The sequence below is a fragment of the Orbicella franksi genome, chromosome 4 (genome assembly GCF_964199315.1).
Source record: "Orbicella franksi chromosome 4, jaOrbFran1.1, whole genome shotgun sequence".
Taxonomy (NCBI): Eukaryota; Metazoa; Cnidaria; class Anthozoa; order Scleractinia; family Merulinidae; genus Orbicella; species Orbicella franksi.
In genome coordinates, this window is record NC_138148.1 from 13,226,956 (window position 1) to 13,246,408 (window position 19,453).

At 38.6% G+C, this 19,453-nt stretch overlaps 2 protein-coding genes across 2 annotated transcripts; both read left to right on the plus strand.

Moving 5' to 3' along the window:
• The first annotated feature begins 1,543 nt into the window (after positions 1-1,543).
• LOC145483415 (putative skeletal organic matrix protein 5) lies at positions 1,544-5,572 on the plus strand. The gene is made up of 4 exons (XM_081461921.1): positions 1,544-1,603; positions 2,461-2,524; positions 2,805-2,940; positions 3,450-5,572. The coding sequence occupies exons 3-4, from the start codon at positions 2,827-2,829 to the stop codon at positions 3,966-3,968; spliced, it is 633 nt and encodes a 210-aa protein (XP_081318047.1). The 5' UTR covers positions 1,544-1,603; positions 2,461-2,524; positions 2,805-2,826; the 3' UTR covers positions 3,969-5,572.
• Positions 5,573-10,023: 4,451 nt separating this feature from the next.
• Positions 10,024-12,045, plus strand: LOC145485313 (putative skeletal organic matrix protein 5). Its single transcript, XM_081463996.1, has 4 exons — positions 10,024-10,061; positions 10,416-10,485; positions 10,893-11,028; positions 11,185-12,045. Exons 3-4 carry the CDS (start codon positions 10,957-10,959, stop codon positions 11,701-11,703), a joined length of 591 nt encoding a protein of 196 aa, XP_081320122.1. The 5' UTR covers positions 10,024-10,061; positions 10,416-10,485; positions 10,893-10,956; the 3' UTR covers positions 11,704-12,045.
• Positions 12,046-19,453: the final 7,408 nt, after the last annotated feature.

The following is a 19,453-nucleotide window of genomic DNA, read 5'->3' on the forward strand; positions in this document are numbered from 1 at the left end:
AAGGTTTAGTCTTCACATAGTGGCGCTTTTGTGAGTGTCACTTTCTTCACCCACGTCTTCAAGTTACTTTTATTCAGACATATACAGTCTTTCGAAAAATACGACGCATGGTCGACTAAGACCTTACTTCGAATGACAAGCAAACTTATATCTATCTGTTTTAATCGTATCATTCGATTTCGGTGTATGGTAAGCATCAGTTCAATCGTGATTTACTTGTCGAAGGCTTCAATTTTTTTTCTGCGAATTTTCACCGCAAATTAAAACATCTTGGAATGGAATCTTTTTCAGTGTGAGTTATTTCCAATTCCTTCCCAAACCAAATGGAATCAAATTCTCAGTGAATAAGATTTTTTGTTTCCCCAAGTCGTGACAACACAAATCGGGGAAATTGATGATATTTCACTTCTTGTGCTCAGAATACAATACATAATTAAAAACTACACTTTTAAAATATGTATGGTGATTCTATTATTACTGTCAGTCAGAAAAGCTGTAAGTTCTACGAATACCAGTGTCGCTGCCGACATTTCTCGTGTTGATAAATTTGCCCAGTGACGAAGAACGGGAAGCAACATTTTTTTAAGATGATGTTGTCATTTCAAACCATCCTCCCCCAACAAATAGAGCAACAATGGCAGATTCTTTTTCAAATTCCTGGCTGGAGGGTCTTTCAGAATGCTTTTAGCAAAGTCGAAATTTTTAACGCAAAAAAAAAGTTGTAATGCGATGAATAAATTTTGGATTTAATTGAGTGATTTTCCCGCTCTGTGGCAGGTCATGCTGCTTTCGGTGACGTCAGTTTTCGCCTCCCTCATTCTGGTTAGCTCATTGGAACAGGCAAGTACAATATCTCTGTCGTCCTTCCACTGTCTGAAACTCAACTGTCCTGCATACGAACGAGGAGTCGTGATTACGTTAATTACAAACTGCCACACCTCTATCAGACTTTTTCTCTAAAGGAGTATGGAGTATACGTTTTATGAGCTGGATATTTATGTATTTTCATGGAAACAGCTAATTAACTCACACCTCAACAATAACAACTTTATTATGACTCGCATATTTACAACTTTACAGAAATATATACACATTAAGTTAAAAAAGCTTGACAATAGCAACAGCGCGAACCCGCCAGTAGCCTGGGCTAATCTAGGCGGACCACATCTATATTTATATTAGACCATTAATACATAAATAAGATTGTTATGCAACCTCCTGTTTACAGCAATCGAGTTCTTCCACAATTCAACCACCTAATTGAGCTTTAAGATGTTCCTTGTATGAACTCGTTCATCAGTTTTAATTCATACTTTCAATAGTCTACTAGTGAAACAAAAAAGAATTACACTATGGCTAATATAATACTACAGTAATTACACTTTAACAATACTGTGATCATGCAAACCAATATCAGATGCACTTTTGTCTCACAAATTCTTAGATGTGAAAACAAAGAACAGAAACAAAAAAAAAACTTACAGGAAAATTATATCAAAAACCGGTTAGGAAATAATCACTTTATATACTGAAACATAGGTAAGCTCTTTTCTCCTTGAGGATAGTGTCCCATGGGCCGCTGACTCCAACGTAAAACGACAGGGTATGTATTATAATTGAAAAAATGCTATCCTCTCGATAAAAGCTTTAATTAGAAAAGTTTTGTTGGAATCAAGCGAAACAAAATTAAAAATCTCAAGATCGCCGTTTATCGCACGCGGGTGGAATGATCCTTTAATCGCATGTACAGTACTATACCGTGTAAGGGAAATTTGTCGAACTGCGTCGAAAAATTACGAAATTGTGCGAATCATTTATAGATCTACAAGTGTACTATATATATTTCGTGGAAATTTCGCTGAGCTAGACGGAAACGTTCTGCCAAAGTTCCCAAAGTTACATATTTTCGTTTGTTTGAACCAAACAAAGCTCCTTATAATGCACTATACGGGAAGGCACCACAAGAAAGTACCCTAGCTACCTCGGGCTTGAGTTATACGAATGAGTAAGGATTTGGTAAGGATCACGAGTTGAATTGTAGAGAGGGTGGGTAAAACTGTCAAAAAAATCTTTCAAAATTCCTCAAACAGACTCACTCAACGACTAATGAATGGAAGTATTTTTAAGCGCCAGTAATTAGAAATTGAACATGGCCGGACAAAATCTTTAACTGAAAATATCGTCCAAATGGCTCAAGAGAATATGATCTTATCAACGTGATATCTTTGTGGATCTCTCTTTTGCTTCAGTTAAACATAGGTCATCTATTGGAAAAACCTCAAGAATACATTGGCTTGATCTTAATAACGCGAAAAAATCCGCTCTTGCCGAAAAGAGGTCAAAAGATGGAAATCTAGTGCTTCTATGCCTAACCCGTCTAGAATTTTACATAGCTAGCTGGAAAATAGTGTAGAAGTAATTTTAACTTTTTAAAATTTTCATCTCGTGCTACTTGTTTAGATTCGAACTCATGTGACTGTTGTCCTGGTCCAAGTTCCTGCAAAGAGATTTATGAAAAAGATCAGTAAGTTATGAAGAAAATATTTAGAAGATACTGCGGTAGAATTCAAATAGGTTTTTAGTGTACCATGTTCCTTATTTTGGGTTAACAAGAAGAAAAAGAGGAAAAAGTATTCTTTGAGACACCAAGAATTTTCATTTGTTTTCTTTTTATCGGGATCTACATAAGCTCCTATAGCTGATGCAATACATTGAAAATACCTAAGACCCAGTGAACTTTACATGCAATAATTACATACACCATGATAAACAAATAAAATACAGTATTCGAATTTAATTTAAAGGCCAACCGAAAACAAAGCATACATGCTGCAGCTTGGCAGTCAAAAGCTTCCTGTCTACTGTCACATGACTGGAGCTGATCTTGGCGACTGCGGCCATGGAGGATGGACGCTGGTCATGAAGACTGACGGCTCTAAGGTAATTTAAACTCCAACGTTTTATAAAGGGCTAAACGCCATCACTGCTGTAGATACAACCGTCCTCAAAGGCATCATGTTAAAGGAACGTCTCAAGACATCATTGGTTTGGGATAACACGCGAAGTTTTGGCGACACCTGTAATATGGAAAGGGGTCGACGCGAATTCCAAATAATTCAAATTGGGACGTTCATTTTAGAATGTTAGCCCTTAACAAGTCTGTGACAAAAAAAAATTAAGCCTCTTGTTACAGAAAAAGTAAAGCTTCGAGACCAAACGAAGCTGGACGTTTTAACGCCTACCCATTTGTTACACGAAAGTATTTCATAGAATCGAATGAAACCACCTAGACTAGTCAAAACGATTTGTTCAAAAGTGTTTTTAACAGTACTCAGAAATAACCGGATCAAAATTAAAGAAGAAAGATAAATGAAACTATCATTAGCGTGCCCTAAAATGCAACACCAAAATCTCACAAGGCATCCTAACCTTTTTAACTTATCTTGCAGCGGACGTTTCATTACGATTCGCCCTACTGGACCAACAAGAGAGAATATGGCATCCCCGAAGGAGAAACAGGCTTAGACCAGGAAGAAACAAAGCTACCAACCTACTGGAACACACCATTTACCAGGATCTGTCTCGGCATGAAGATTGGACACGAGACCAGGTTCATTCTTCTCAACAAGAAGGCTAGCTCGTTGTACGCCCTGATTCAAGATGGTAAATACCGCCCCACCTCACTGGTTCGTGACGCATGGAAGTTTTTGATCGGCCCTGAGGCCTCCCTGCAGAGCAACTGCAACAGACAAGGTTTCAATGTTATAGCTGGCAACTCCATTAATGGAAAGGCACGAATTGGTTATATTGCTAATCAAGAAAATGATTGCGATTCACCCGACTCCAGGATTGGGTTTGGCACCGGAGGGAACAACGACGACTCCAACACGTGTGGAAACGAGGCTACGCATCATCCAGACAACGGAGACAAACACATCAAGGCCATGGGGTACATCTTGGTCCAGTAAAAAGAACTGACGGAAATTATAAGGTTATAAATTAAGGGCGTAAAATCAAGCGGGTGGAGTGATTTGCTGTTAAAATTAAAACTTTCACAGACGTGTCATAATTCACTGCTGGGGTGAATGAAATGTTGCTATCAAATAAGAAATATAATGATCAAATACTATTTCCTTGTAAGGAATTGTATTCCTGGGCTATGTACGAGCTCTTTGCAAGACCCTCGTCGTGTTCCTGGCTTTGAATGTCAGTAAACCTTCTCTCTCTCGACAGCAACACATCTATGATAAAGTATAGTCGTAACTCTTGGCAAAAACAAACGCTTTTAGAGGAAAACCTTATTGAAGCAGTCATCTGTTCCTGAACACCGGTTGTCAGATTGCTAAATCCTCCACGAAACAAAATACGCTACCGTTTTAGTTTGCTCATCTGTCACGAGTATATTGACATGTTTATAACGTTTATCTATCTGCTTATCTGCCTATCTTTCTGTCTGTCTGTCTGTCTGTCTGTCTATCTTTCTGTCTGTCTGTCTGTCTGTGACGATAATATAGGCGCACAGGGCATGCAAGAGTTATGTCTTATCAGGAGCCATAATCGGGAACGGAGACCGTAAGCGCGCGCCATTTCAAGTATTGGGGTTGTCCCCATGATATGGGACAATAATTCTATTTTTAGAACAAATTGCGCCATCACCCGCAGCACACGCGTGTACATGCTGCGAGGATTTTTGCGGATGTCGCGCGGGGGAAATGGCGTCCGAAATTCCCGAAATGTTTCATGTTTTTGCCCCACAACTCAACGCGTTTACGTCTGTTGGAATTTTGCTTAAGTATTTTCGTCGTAAGCTGCTCCAGTTTGAGTGAAGTGAGACAGTGTCGAATTTAGGTATGTTTCACTGTAAGCTTATATATATCGCTGAACAAGTTGTGTTCCGACTGATGCTTCTTTTACATGAGCTGTACATTACTCCACTTTAAATTTCATACATGTTGAAGATTAACAGCTTTTCCATTACACAGCAAAAAACTAGCTGGATATATTTAGATATAGCAGAGCTTCAGGACTTCATAGTTTCCTAGCTCCTCTTGCCACACGCTTGCGAGGAATTTGTCAGTCTATCGCGACCGAAAAGTAAAACAAAATAATTGCTAGTTTGAGTTTCGCTTGAATTGTAAGCAACGCTTGATGTTTCATCAAGGCTTAATAACTTTACGTCCGTAGATACTGCTCAGTTTTATTCGTGTAAAAATCCAGTAAATTCTCTGTTGTCGATGAATGAGAGCGCCCGCCGATGCGTGTTTTGTACAGTCAGTAAACATGACAAATTGTACTTCCGCCGCACTTTCGTGTGAAAGCGTACATCGAACTCAAACAATAGCTCTATAGTTTTTAATATGTTTAAGATTGATAAATGTTTGAGAACATATTAAAAGCTAAGCTGAAAATATGTGAATAAAGCAGAAACAATCAGCAAAGTTACGATGACGCTTTCTTTAATCACTTTGGAATGACGATTTCGATTTTGATTATCGAGTTATCAAAACTCCAGGTCTATTTTCATTTTCGCAGTGTAAAACTTCACTATGCTTATGTTGAAGAAACACACGATTATGGCTCCTGATCTTATGAATTGAATATCTCTTCTAGGAGACTTCTTGTTTAGATACGATTAACTGCAGAAATATAGAATTTATGGCATAGCTAGAATCCTAAACCCGCAACTGGTAGTGGCTAAGATTAGCAGGAGGTAATTCTTAGGTTTCATTTAGAAACTTGTTGAGATTTTGTGGATAAAGGACAAGGGCAGAATTTGTGACCTTACTAAATGTGATGTGAGGTTTAACTACTTTCAGCAGGATAACTAAACGTCATGGAGTCTGCAATTGTAGAAAAGTTTAAGTAACACAACCTAAGGCAAACGATAAAAGGCAGACTGCTGTAGATTCCGAGAAATTTTCTTTATGACATTAAAACTGAAGAATTTGCAAATTATGATAGTAACTTATTTCCGAGAACTTTTAGTGAGGTGAAAATGTCAAGTAGCGTGTCTACGAGTAGAAACACACTACTTTTTCAGAGAAAAACACAAACAAAAATATTTTAAAGACAAAATGATAAACATTTTAAAAAATTAATCCTTTGGTATGATTTTAAGATAGCAGATGCAATGAATGACGCACTTTTTTGTTGTCACTTCAAAAAAAGCCAGGTAAAGTAAGGTAAATCTGCGTCGTCTTGCCAAATAGTGAATACCTCGGGAGTTTATCCCGGCTTTCTTCACATGAAGTAAGCAGGAGAGTTTTTCCTCCCCCCACCCCTTTCTGAATGGGATGCTAGTCCATTGAAGGGTTACTTATAGGGTATAAACCTGGGTGGGAAGAGATGCTGCGAGAAGGCGAGAACTGTCTTACCCAAGAACACAAAACAGTGACCCCGGCCAGGGCTAGGCTCAGTCTCCAGCAGTGGGTGTTTCGGTGCGCCCGCGATGCTCTCCACCCGAAGCTTTTCCCCAGACCACTCAACCGGAGTCCAGTGCGCTAACCATAAGCCCACCACTGAACCGAGAAATAAAATATGGTCTCTCATCATATTGTTATTGATCAAACTATCTATCATAATAGAAATGTCGTCGTTGATAAAAGAAAATTGCTCTTCGTAAAACATTTACTCAGTCATGGGATCACAAAAATAAGAGGCTTTCTTTGCGACACAAATGAGTCTTTAGAGGTTTTAAAAAGTGTTTACGTCCACCACAGTACTTGAGAGATAAAAATTACTACATCAAATAAAAAATTCGGCAGCAAAGGTTTCCTCAGCTAATTTAGAAACCCACGTTCACCATCGCAGAGGTCGCGAGTGCTCTGTAGAACATTGTTTCTACAGTTGTTGGTTAAAATTGACACAGCTTACGTCAGCAGCTGCTTCTAATTCTCAAGTTCACAAGGCCCTTTACACATGTGAAAGGGTTGATTAAAATAGATTTATTTAGGAAAATCAAAGAAAAGCTGCGAAAAGCGAATTGTTGAAGTGACGAGTTCCAGGTAGTGCAACTTAACCGAATGATCCAAATTCTGTCGCGTTCTTTTTTGAGTTTAAGAGCTCTATAGAATCTCCACGGTTATTTGCCTTCAAACGTCATTGTAAATATGCACGGACTCAACACTAATTACTTACATGTTCATAGCCTGTCAGGTTAACAACATCCAACATGAGCGAAGCGATTCAAAGATTTCAGTCCCTTACAGACACCTGGGAATTGATTAAGACAAAAAAAAGATTTTAAGGTAATGCTTAAGTTTTGGTTCCTTTCCTTTTGTAGAATCTCAATAGTTTTTCTCCCCGCATAAACATTCCTTGCTCCGAAAGAAGCAGTTGCAAAGATTTTTTTGTAGCAAAAACATTTATTTCTGTTCTTACATAGATAATTAATTTGGATATGAAGAGCGTTTACGTACTTGCAGCTTAGCTGCTTGTACGATCATAACGTGATTTTAACATCATTTTCTCACGACGTAAATTTTAGTTTACTTGTATTCTAATTTTAACTTAACGCAGAACTTGCAACCGATAATCAAGATTCAGTTCACTATTCTCACAGGTAAAATAACCACGAATCTAGCCTGCGCGCAACGCTGGTATGTCACAACACCTCACACATCGGGGATATAGGTCAAAGGAATGCCTGGGAAACTCATTGTCCTCTTTAACAACTGGTCTCAGGTTTTCTGTCACTCTTGACAGGGTTAGGTGGTCTTGCGCCGCTACAGATTTTTTGACCCTTCCACCTTCCCTTCGGCGACGCTCAACTCCCTTCCTTTTCTCTGTCTTACGAACCTCTGCCTTAGCAAAATCTCGCTCACCATAACTTCGCTGCGCTAAGGCAGTAAGTGGTTGTATTGACAGTGAAAATGTTTTACTTTCTTTCATTCTTAGTTGCGCGGGCAACACTCCCACCTGTTTCTAACTGGGTTTTTTTTGGTTTTTTTTTTGGTTTTTTTTTTTTACTCTTTTCATTAACACGGGCATTAGATCAACGCTAATCCGTGTTATAAAGTTACCCATCACTGAGTTCTTCTCTGCCTCCAAATTTACCTCTACTCCTAATTTATTGACTTTCCTTCTCCTTAACCAATAGAGTTAACTAGTGCTCGCCAAATTATTGCTTAAGTTACTACTGAATTGCTTCCCAAATCCCTTATTGGTTCTGTAAAATCACACGTTAAATTACGTTAAATTCACACGTGAAGTTTTCTACGTAGCTTGATATCATTACCTTACAATCTAGTTAGACAACTTCCTATAATTCCGCTTCTAAAGCTAGAAAAGACTAACTAGTGGAGAACTTACTGACGGAACCAACACAAAACTGAACGCCTGACTGACTGACTGACTGACTGACTGACTGATCGACCGAGCGACCGAACGATATAGACCGAACGACCGACCGACAGATGGCTGACTGATGACCGAATACTAAGTGACGCTCCTTGAAGAAAACTATTAAAGTACAAAGATTAAACTAGATCCCGGTTTGTAGTTTGTGTGCCTCTCGCCTAGCAAGCGTGGTGCCCTAATGTTCCCATAAAAGACCTTCACTACAATTTCCTTTCATTAAAAAATGCCTAAAACAAGACGCCTTTCTTGTTTTAGCAAACAACAAAAAAATTCTACCTGCAGAAAAGACTTACGACTTTTCTCTGTTGTGTGTCCAAATAATATCTTTCCTAGGAATGTTTATGGTATCGCCTTAAAAATATGTCCAACATTCAGTATAATTAATGACAGGAATTCTTAACGACCACGATTTTACTGAAACTGATAAACTACGTGCTACAGCCAAAATCGGTTTTGCCACTCAATTTTATTACTTTTAATTGATAATTTGGTCGTAGTTCTCTTCTCGTAGTCAAAATATATTTCCTAATGACGATTCTTTGAAAGAGTCGTTATAGGAAAATTATCACTCTTGTTGATTTTGTCCGTTTATTACTGAAATCATATTTCTTTTCTTCAAACAGAACTCAAATTATTTAAACCGGATTGACAAGTCGTCCATAGCAGAGCTTTACCAAAATAGCTAAGTTATCCTGCCTCGCAAACACTTGGACAACAATAAAAAAGAAATGTGCAACTGTTAGGGGTATCCTCTTTCTTTAGGCTTGCGCTTATACTAGCCTACAGTTTACACCTGCCTGCAAGTAAAACAGTCCTTTAAAATTTGTCGTCTATCTCAGGATGTATTCTCATCACATTGTCGATTCGTTATGTCAGGAGGCACGTGATCCGAATTGAGTGTTGATACATCCGCCCTGTTTCTTTGTTTTATCAGAATGAGAGACCAGAAGCTAGATTTTGTTTCTGATTTTGTCATGATAAGCTTGTAAGGTCAGAACCTCCCCCACCAGAGAACAACCGTGCCAGATGTTTCCTACAAATTCCTGGCTTAAAAAGGGTTGAAATTTAAGTTCTGATGAAAGGAAATATTTTTTGATGTATCAAAAGGAATTTTCCCGTTCTATAACAGATCATGCTGCTTTCAATGACGTTTTGTGCATCCTTCCTTCTGGTAAACTCATTACAACAGGCAAGTAAACTGGATTTATTTGGCTGCAACTTCATCGGATGAAGAGCTGAAGGTTAATTAACGTACCACAATACCCTGCAATGACTCTGTTATACGTTATATGAGCTCAAACGTTATGGATACTCATTCGAAACTTAATAAAAAAGATTTTTCTTTGAGGAAAGCTTTTTTTCAGCCACTATTGGAGTAACTTATTCAATCTGTTATTTTTTTTAACAATAATAAAGCTTTATAAAAGTGTCAAACCAAGTAGCCATGGGGCCTGTTTGTTTGTTTGTTTGTTTGTTTCTTGTGGAGGCAGGGCCTTAGTAAGGAGCACTCATACAGCCCTTTGCATCAAAAATTCTTGGTGACGTGAAAGAACAGGAAACTTTAAACAAGAAAGGTTATATCAAAAACCCGGTCAGAAAATAATCACTTAAAAATACTGAAACATGCGTTTCGCTATAGGTTATTTCTGTTGATCGTGAGGTTAGTGTCACATGGGCCAATCACTACAGAGTAAAACGACAAGGTATGTAATAATAATCGCCTCAATAAACAATGGAGAAGAAGAAAAGTTCTTTGTTTTCTTGTTTTCTTGACTCGAACGACGCAACACGAAACTTGATGCTAGAAGTCTTCGAGTCTCGAGGATCGATGATCGCGTCGTTCGAGTTTCGAATGACTGTCAATTTACATTTGACCGGTGCTGTACTACCCACTATTCTCTAATTCCATTGTGTTCGTTTGTCTCAAGAGCGGTTTCATGAGGGTCATCGTAATCATCCTAGACTGCTACCTGGGGTAGTGAGCGTTTAACAAATTTTTTAACGTTGTAGTCGTATAGATAGCTTTAAAATTGTTCATTTCTCATCTCCTTGTTTAGATTCGAACTCGTGTGACTGTTGTCCAAGTCCTGGTCCGAGGTCATGCAAAGAGATTCATGACAAATACCAGTAAGTTTTGAAGAACGTGTACACAGGTAGATCTGCGCTTGGAATATCGGCCCGAGAAGACCAAGGGGCAACATTCTCCAAGTATGTTCCAGAACAAACATGGCTAACAAGAGATTTATAACCTGACTGAAAATCTGCAAAAAATTCCACGATCACAGATTGGAAAGACCCCACAGTTTACTCAACAAAGTTCACCGCAACAGCGCGCAAAATGACGCGTACTGTCCAATTACAAGCATGACGCGTACACTGTCCAATTAATGCTGAAATCGGGCTGCTGATAGCCAATGACGTTCGAGAATTTTTATAGTTTTGATTAGTGTTGTAATAAACGAAGGTACCTTACACGTAATGAGCTTTACTTCCAGTAGTTAAAAGCTAATGCAGTATTTGAAATTCAATTAAAGAACAACCGAAAACAAAGCATACACGCTCCAGTTTGGTAGCCAAAACGTTCCTGTCTACTGTAGTATGGATGGAGTTGATCTTGGCGACTGTGGCTGTGGAGGATGGACGCTGGTCATGAAGATTGACGGCTCTAAGGTATTTTAAACGCCAAAGTTTCATAAAGAGCTTAATGCATCACCACTGACATCTGGGGATCTTGGTGGAAGGCCCCATAACGTTATTGTTGTGGAATATACTGTACACGTATTTTTGCCGTGTTCTTTGAGTTGACTCTTCAATTTGATCTTGCAGCGGACGTTTCATTACGATTCGTCTTACTGGACTGACAAGAAAGCATATGGCATCCCTGAAGGAGAAACAGGTTTAGACCAGAAAGAAACAAAGCTACCAACCTACTGGAACACACCATTTACCAGGATCTGTCTCGGCATGAAGATTGGACACGAGACCAGGTTCATTGTTCTCGAAAAGAAGGCTAGCTCGTTGTACGCCCTAATTCAAGATGGTAAATACCGCCCCACTTCACTGGGTCGTGACGCTTGGAAGAATTTGATTGGTCCTGAGGCCTCCCTGCAGCACAATTGCAACAGAGAAGGTTTTAATGTTATAGCTGACAACTCCCTTAATGTTAAGGCACGAATTGGTTTTATTACTAATCAAGAAAATGATTGCAATAGCCCTGACTCCAGGATTGGGTTCGGCACCGGAGGGAACCAAGACGACTCCAACACGTGTGGAAACGAGGCTCTATATAGTCCAGACAACGGAGACAAACACATCAAAGCTATGGGGTACATCTTGATTCAGTGAAGTGAACTGAACTGAAGCGATCATGAACTGAACTTCCAGTTAAGTTACAGACTAAAGGGGCAAAGGAAAGTGATCAGCATGATATGTTATGATCGATAGTTTATTAAATTTCAATCGTTACAGTACAAAACTAGATTATGAAATAGGAATTAGGAATTAAGGCTATACATAATAGATTAAGAAAAATAAAAAAATATATTACAAAGGATTCAAATTGACTATCGTCTTATTTACAGTGGCTATACTATGAAACAGTTCTGCATTCTGTTTGTTTTACATATAGACAATTGAAACTTATATGCACAGGACTGCACGGAGGTACGGCAGTATACGTAATCGGCAGAGATAAAAAATAATGTAACTTGTGATCTTTGATGCTAAGATAGAGCCTTCCAAAAAAACTCTACTGTTTCAATGCTGTGGGAAACGAAATAATGTAAATGCCTTGCTATTACGTATCAGTGAGAAATATAATGAAATAATAATTCATATTTCACGTCCATTTTATAAATTCTAAGGCACTGCGGACTTTTGATGACCCTAGAACGGCCGCATAATTACGTGACCTCCAGTTTCGTCCCTGAATTGCCACTTTCCTTGGATGGGATGCTAGTCCCAGTATTGCCCCCAGCACTTTGTCAGATCATAACAGCTTGCCGGTACTCATTTATAGGAAGTGGTTACATGTAGTTTCTAACTGAACTGCAATGATTGGTCGGAAGCAAGTGACACTCTCGGTTGATTACAAACTTGACAATGACGTTTTGAATATTGAAAAGCTGACGTCTCGATGTTTAGCCCTTCGAGCCAACGAATCAACGACTGCATACAACCTTCCAGCCCTCGCTCCTCTCAGCCTTTCACCTTTCACCTACCGATCCCTTTCCTTATATATGTCACCGTTTACCTCCCCGTCCCTTTCCAGTTCTTTTGTTATTATATTAGCGTGAGACTCGTCCCGCGATATGCATTATAATTTCACAGACATTTCCGGTAAGTCACTTTCTGTGACCTCCCTGTTAGAGACGTGATCTCTTTGTTAGGGAGGTCATTTGTGCTTTAAAATCTGGAGAAGTGATTAAATGATGTACATACTTATGTACTTTATTGAGCAAAAATTGAACCTCCCCAATGGGGGCCTCACGATCAGTAAATTTAAAAGAGATTCCTACATGTACAATAACAAGATTGTTAATATATGTTAAATAAGATAAAAGCCATTGCAGTTCAATAAAGGCTATAAGACAACACTGTAAATTTCCATTAAAATCACTCTAAAAAGCGTTAAAACGAAATATTTAAGATGCGAAGAGTTTAAGATTTCTTAATAAGAGCATATGTTTTAAGGTCTTTTTAAAAAATGTCACAATAGGCTATGATATTATACGTTTTTTTTGTATGTGTTTGTTTGTTAGTTTGTTTCTTTGTTTTTTCTCGTTTTACGTTATTAGTTCTTTGTTACTGTCGAGATGAATTTTATTTGGTGATGTAGGCAGCGTTCTCTTGTGCTCCCAAAGGTTGCGTGAATGTCGTAAGTGTTGTTGCGATTGCTGTTATAAGGAGTTGCTACTTGCGTCGCCGAAACAAGATCTCTCTAATTCAACCTACAAAACAAGCGATATTGTTGTCAACAAAACACTTTTATCTAAAAAAGAAGAGTCAACCTTTGGATACAAACAGGGATTTAGCCTGAGCAATATGAAGACTATGAAATAAAAACGAGACTATAACTAAATAGTTACAGTAGCAAGTTGGCGTTGCTACCCTTGAAAAACTGTATATGTGCATATAAAATATCCATTATTTCTATCGGACTAGGAGGCCCTCGACAGAAAAACTGAATTGTTGACATAGTACGCCGGATAGTTCAACCTGAGCCAATATTGATAAACATGAAAACTTTTACTATAACTCAAGAGAACAACAAAAAGTGTTTTCTATTTAATAAACTAAAATTAAATTTCTTAACATTTATTTCACCTCCGATTCCTCTCAGGGTGCTACTCGTAAGAACAATTGTTATAACATAACTAAAGCAAAGCGCGCGCTCTGATTGGTTAATTTAGCGTCTACTATTTCCCTATGGATGTACGCTGCTGACGTGTGTGCCAATGTTTACAAAGCAAATCTTTTGACAGACATTGTTTCCAAAGTAATGGCCGACGTCCTTCTCCCAGAAATGCGAAACTGTCTTCACAGTTGTGTGAAGATGAAACTTTATCGAGTTACTGGTGTGCAGTCAGTTGTAATGAACGAATTTTCGCGCGCTTCTTTTCTCTTGTCATGTAAGACTACACGAACATTTTTTTTTATGGCGTTTACCATTTGTTAATTTGTATTTTAAATTACCGTACATGAGTCCTTTTTCTATCATAACGCAACGCAGAATTAAGAAATTAGTTAGCACTTTTTGCACTGACCTAGACATTAAGTTGGTGTTTACCCCGTTTAAAATCAGGAGTTGGTTTGGGGTTAGGGATCCTATCCCTGCGGATTTACGATCGCGAGTCATTTATAAGTTTTCATGTGCAGGCTGTAGTGCCTGTTATGTTGGTGAAACCAACAGACACTTCGCCACTTGCATCCACGAACATTTCTCCTCTGACAAACATTCCCACGTCTTTAAACACCTGAGAAGTTGGAAAAATTGTCGCTTCCTTTGTTCAGAAGATTGTTTTAAAATTCTCAAAGCTTCCAATTGAAAATCAAGGAAACCATACACATCCTTTAGCAGCAGCCGTCTTTAAATTGCCAGGTCAAACATCTTGATTTATCCCTTTTATACTGCTTAGTCTCCTTCTTAGCTTAAATAGTTTTACCCTTTTTTTGGTTCGCGCCCTCATCCCTAATTATTCTTGTTAATATCTCACTTTGTTATACTATTTATTGAATATTTTCATTTTATTTCTCACTGTACTGATCCGAAACATGTTTATAACATAACTAAAGCAAAGCGCGCGCTCTGATTGGTTAATTTAGCGTCTACCATTTGCCAATGGCAAACGCTGCTGACGTGTGTGCTAATGTTTACAAAGCAAATATTTTAACAAACATTGTTTCCAAAGTAATGGCCGACATTCTTCTGCCAGAAATGCGAAACTGTCTTCACAGTTGTCTGAAGAAGAAACTTTATCGAGTTACTGGTGTGCAGTCGGTTGTCATGAATGAATTTTCGCGCGCTTCTTTTCTCTTGTCATGTAAGACTACACGAACATTTATTTGTGATGTAGGTCAATAAAAGGACTTCTGTTGTTCCAATGTCTCAATGTTATGTTATAAAACAAATGGTAAACGCCATAGCGTGCACTATTGAGTTATGGATGCACTTGGGAGGTGTGCTAAGCACTCGAGAAGCTAGAGTCGCAAACGGCTTTTTTCGTGCTTAGCAACCTCCCGCGTGCATCCATAACTCAATAGTGCACGCTATGGCGTTTACCATTTGTTAAATTGTCTTCATTAAAAAATGAACTTCAAAAACACCGTGTGGTTCATAAAAGCTATTATTATTATTATCATTATCATTATCAGTGTCATCGTCATCGTCATTGTCATTGTCATCGTTATTGTTATTGTTATTATTATTATTATTATTATTAATTCACCTTTTCATTTGTGAAAACAAGATGTAAATTCGAGCAATTTAAACAAATACAAACAAAATTTAAAACACTTGGGGACGCGCTGCCTTGCAGGGTCGCTGGTCAAAACTCTATCTTCTCAAGAAATAAGTTTATTTGTTTAAGTGTTGGCGATCTGAAAAATAAATTTTAAGTGTCGCCAACTGTTCAAATGCCTTTCTTGGAAAATGTTTTGTCCATTACAAGTTAATACTTAATTAATTAAAAACACTTTTACCACAGGCTTCAACTTCACGTGCAGATCGTTATTTGTCATTCGATCAAGCTTAGTTTTCTATCGAGCCATTCGAACGCTACCAAAGTAGACCAAACATGCAAAGTACGCGCGTGAACGCACTGCTCTAATCTTTGATTACTACTAGTCTTAATTACATGGATTGCCAGCTTCCAACTCTACGAATCGTCAACCTAAAGCCAGAACTGCACTAGATGGTCACACGCCTCTGCTTTCCAAAATGCGGAAAGAAGTAACTGCATAGAACAAGAATTGGAGTGATCAGTTCAAGTCAGGAATAAATGTGGTTGAGGCAGAATGTTCATGAGCGAGTTCTTCAAATTATCAAAATTGGTCTCCACTTAACCGTTTGCATGTTAAACTTTCACTGTAACGTGACCGTGACGACAACAACAACCCTACCAAACAAGGGTTATATATTGATACACCAAGTGAACCAGTAACTGAAGTATAGGGTCCGCATAATTACACACTTGATAATGAGACGCCTCGTGTCAGCGCTGAAGACTGCAATGCGGTGAACCGGCAAAGTCATGAAACACAGCGTAACCCTAATACGGTACAGTATATATGTTTACGTCTCTTCAAGATGAACACAGTGATCCCAAAATACACGTTGAGAAACAACATAGATGAAAAATTCCCTACAGAACGCTACAGGTAAGGCATTAGTGAAGTCAGACATCTTTTACATTTAAATCACAAAATGAATTTAGCCCAATATTCTATTCTTTTTTCTTTGCGGGGAGCGGGGAAGGTAAACAAATTTACAAATTTTAGTATGTTAGCGAGTATTCCTGCCCAAGAGTTTTTTGTTTGGTTCAGTCTTTGATGTTCTTTGCCTTATTGCCTGTTGTAATAAATTACAGTAGTTCGCAAAATTTAGAGTGGAAGCCACATCAGCCTTAGCTGGTTTTCATGCAGGTCCTCTATCCTGGTCCAATTGGAATTTGGAGATGTTGGTTTTGTGGAGGGAGGAAAAACGGAGAACCGGGAGAAAAGCCCTCGGAGCAAGAAGGGGACCAACAAGAAACTCAACCCACATATGGCACCCGGGCCAGAATCGAACACGGAACAGATTGGTAGGAGGTGAGTGCTTTCATCACTGTGCCATCCCTGCTTCACTGCAATACGGAAAATAGGGATGCATTTTGGTTCAGGACTACGCTAAAGGAGATCTGGAAGAAAGAGTGTATGGCCTCAAATCAAGAAGGACCCTTAAATCAGTTGCTTTCAGTTCCCTCAGTTAAGAAGGCTTTCTGCAGCAGAATGCTCACGACTTGGGACCCATAGTTGAAACAACCACGAGCTATTATCTCAAGAATAGGAAGCAATCTAGCTTCTTCAGTTTTTTAATACTAGAAATAGAATTGCAGGAACTACGTGATTGAAGGATTAGCACTCTCGGCTAAGACTGTTTTGGCGAGGAAAAACCTACTTAGTTGTTATTATGCGGTGCACTTCGGGACAACGTCGCTGACAGTGAGACTATGCAATAATTGCACCACATTTCTCATTTATTTCTTAAAATCCAGTTTCAGGTTCTTTCTAAGTTTAGACATGCAAAGTCCGTTTTCGGATATAACTCCTACACCGCTTAACTTTGTGCTTTAAACTGGACTAGTGAGTCGCTTGGCTTTATTCAGACCTCTTCACTAAGGGCCTTGAGAGCATGTTAGCACTACGCACGAGTTAGTCTCTTAGATATCATGCGTGACATTATGTAACCGAGACCCAACTCATTTTAATCACGTGATTACCCTTCCAATTATCCCTTACCCGGCTTGAATTCCACCGTCTTATTAACAGCTAGTTTCGCATGCGATTAACCCACAAGTAAGCAATACAATGTACGTTCCTTTTACTTTTATTGACTTTTGTAAGTTTTGCTTTATTGATCATATTGCTTCTCTAAAATACAAGAGAATATATCAGGTTAGCACCAAAATAACTGTGGCTAGGCCCCAACCACATTTTCGTATTAAAACCAATTACTGTTACATAGATCTTTTCTCCTCTTTTCAATGAATGAGTTGCCAGTCATCGGATACCTGTGTTTGCACGAAGAACTCTGGGATCGTCAGGGGGCAAACACTGTTAGTCGCTAGAAGGAAGTGTATGACGAAAAGTTGTTTCGAGGTATAAGAAAACGATTTTTGAGACAGATCAACGCTTTTTCGCCGTCGTTTTTATCGCGAATGGATTTGGGCAATGTTGATATGTGGAATATGTAAGTTTTTATTTGAATAACCGTGAAATATATGACAAAATCTACCGATAAACTCCATTGCTTGCGTGAGGTTTATTGTGAAATTTACATCGCGTAATGGTCTGAAAATATCACAAAATTAATTAGGTATAAATCGAGAAGAAATAACCCAGTAAAGCCTTTTAAGTTGCGTACAGGCTACTTTTGGCTTATTTGAAAGCTCAGTCATACAAATAACACTGGAAATAAGTCCGGCGGCGATCATTGTACTGTCTGGGGTTGATTTAATGACAAACGAGTCCGCGCGACTCATGCTGTGTGGCTACTGTATTGCTCAAAGCCTTTGTTTTGCTTTTACAAGCACGTATTTCAGTGATTTTCCTATTCTATAACAGATCAAGGGTGGCTCCTTGAATATATCTCTGAGTATTTGTATTTAAAAGTGCCATTTGTGCGTGATTGTGCTTTCCAAAGTATGGTATTGACGGTTGAGTGAAATTGCCCGACACAAAGGGTAGTAGTTTCTTCTGCAATTTTCGATTTCTGTTTTAGAGCTTCTTTTCTGTCTTTATATTTAACTTCTCGGAGGGTCTTTTCTACCATTTGCTCCGGGTAGCCTCTAGAGATCACGCTTGTATAGAAATTTTCAATATTCTCTTCAATGTATTTCACAATAAACCTCACGCAAGCAAAAGGGAGTTTATCGGTAAATGTTATCACTTATTTCACGGTTGTTCAAACAAAAACTTACATTTTCCATGTATCAACATTGCCAAAATCCATTCGTGATAAAACAACGGCGAAAAAGCGTTGATCTCTTCCCAAAACCATGTTTTTGGGCGTCGAAACAACATTTCCCCATACATTTCCTTCTAGCGACTTGCAATGTTTGCCCCCTGACGATCCCAGAGTTCTTTGCGCAAGCACGGGTATCCGATTACTAGCAACTCATTTATTGGAATACGTCTCCAGCAAAACCGGTGGTCTCCTGTCCGGGCGACATATCCTTGTGAATCATCAAGAGAATGCGATTGTCGGCAAAAAGAGCCACACGGTTGTTATTGTTGTGTGACCTTTTGTTGAAGTACATCTGCATATAAACATAGTAAAGACCACCCTCGGGCACTTGCAGTCTTCCATAAGCATACTCAAAGCGAGGCAACACATGGCTATTAGGGTGAGCAGCGTACCATGCGGTAATTACTAAAATTAGTCAAGGAAACAAACGACATTGATATGTTTTTAATGAGCCATTATATAACACAATTTAAGATTTCGAGGAATTCATTCCGAAACGAAATATATCATGCAATCATCTATTCTTTCCTTTTTAAAATATTTTAATAGTGACCCGTTGGCCTCCAAATCTAAACGCTTTCAAAAACACTCAGCCGGATCTTGGGAGTTCCTAAAGGGCCATTTCCGAGTACCCTTGTGCCTCTGTTTCAAAACGAGTCTTGGTTCCCGTACTTGTCAAAAAGATATTTAAGCTACGATAATTTGAAAAAAGATGTGCGATATTTATGTCGCCCAGCCCAGCTAAATTCCCGTGTGGACTTTTTTAAGATTTCTACGCGTCTTATAGAGTCAGTTTGACTTTCATTGAAATCTTTGTTCTCCACAACTTGAATAATGATGGACAGTAAGGGATTTTTTTTTCTTTTTTTT

Excerpts from the sequence above, each read along its gene's own strand:
- LOC145483415 (XM_081461921.1), top strand. The coding sequence starts at position 2,827 with ATGCTGCAGCTTGGCAGTCAAAAGCTTCCTGTCTACTGTCACATGACT. Across the intron at positions 2,941-3,449 it reads TGAAGACTGACGGCTCTAAG|CGGACGTTTCATTACGATTC; the intron begins GTAATTTAAACT and ends CTTATCTTGCAG.
- LOC145485313 (XM_081463996.1), top strand. The coding sequence starts at position 10,957 with ATGGATGGAGTTGATCTTGGCGACTGTGGCTGTGGAGGATGGACGCTG. Across the intron at positions 11,029-11,184 it reads TGAAGATTGACGGCTCTAAG|CGGACGTTTCATTACGATTC; the intron begins GTATTTTAAACG and ends TTGATCTTGCAG.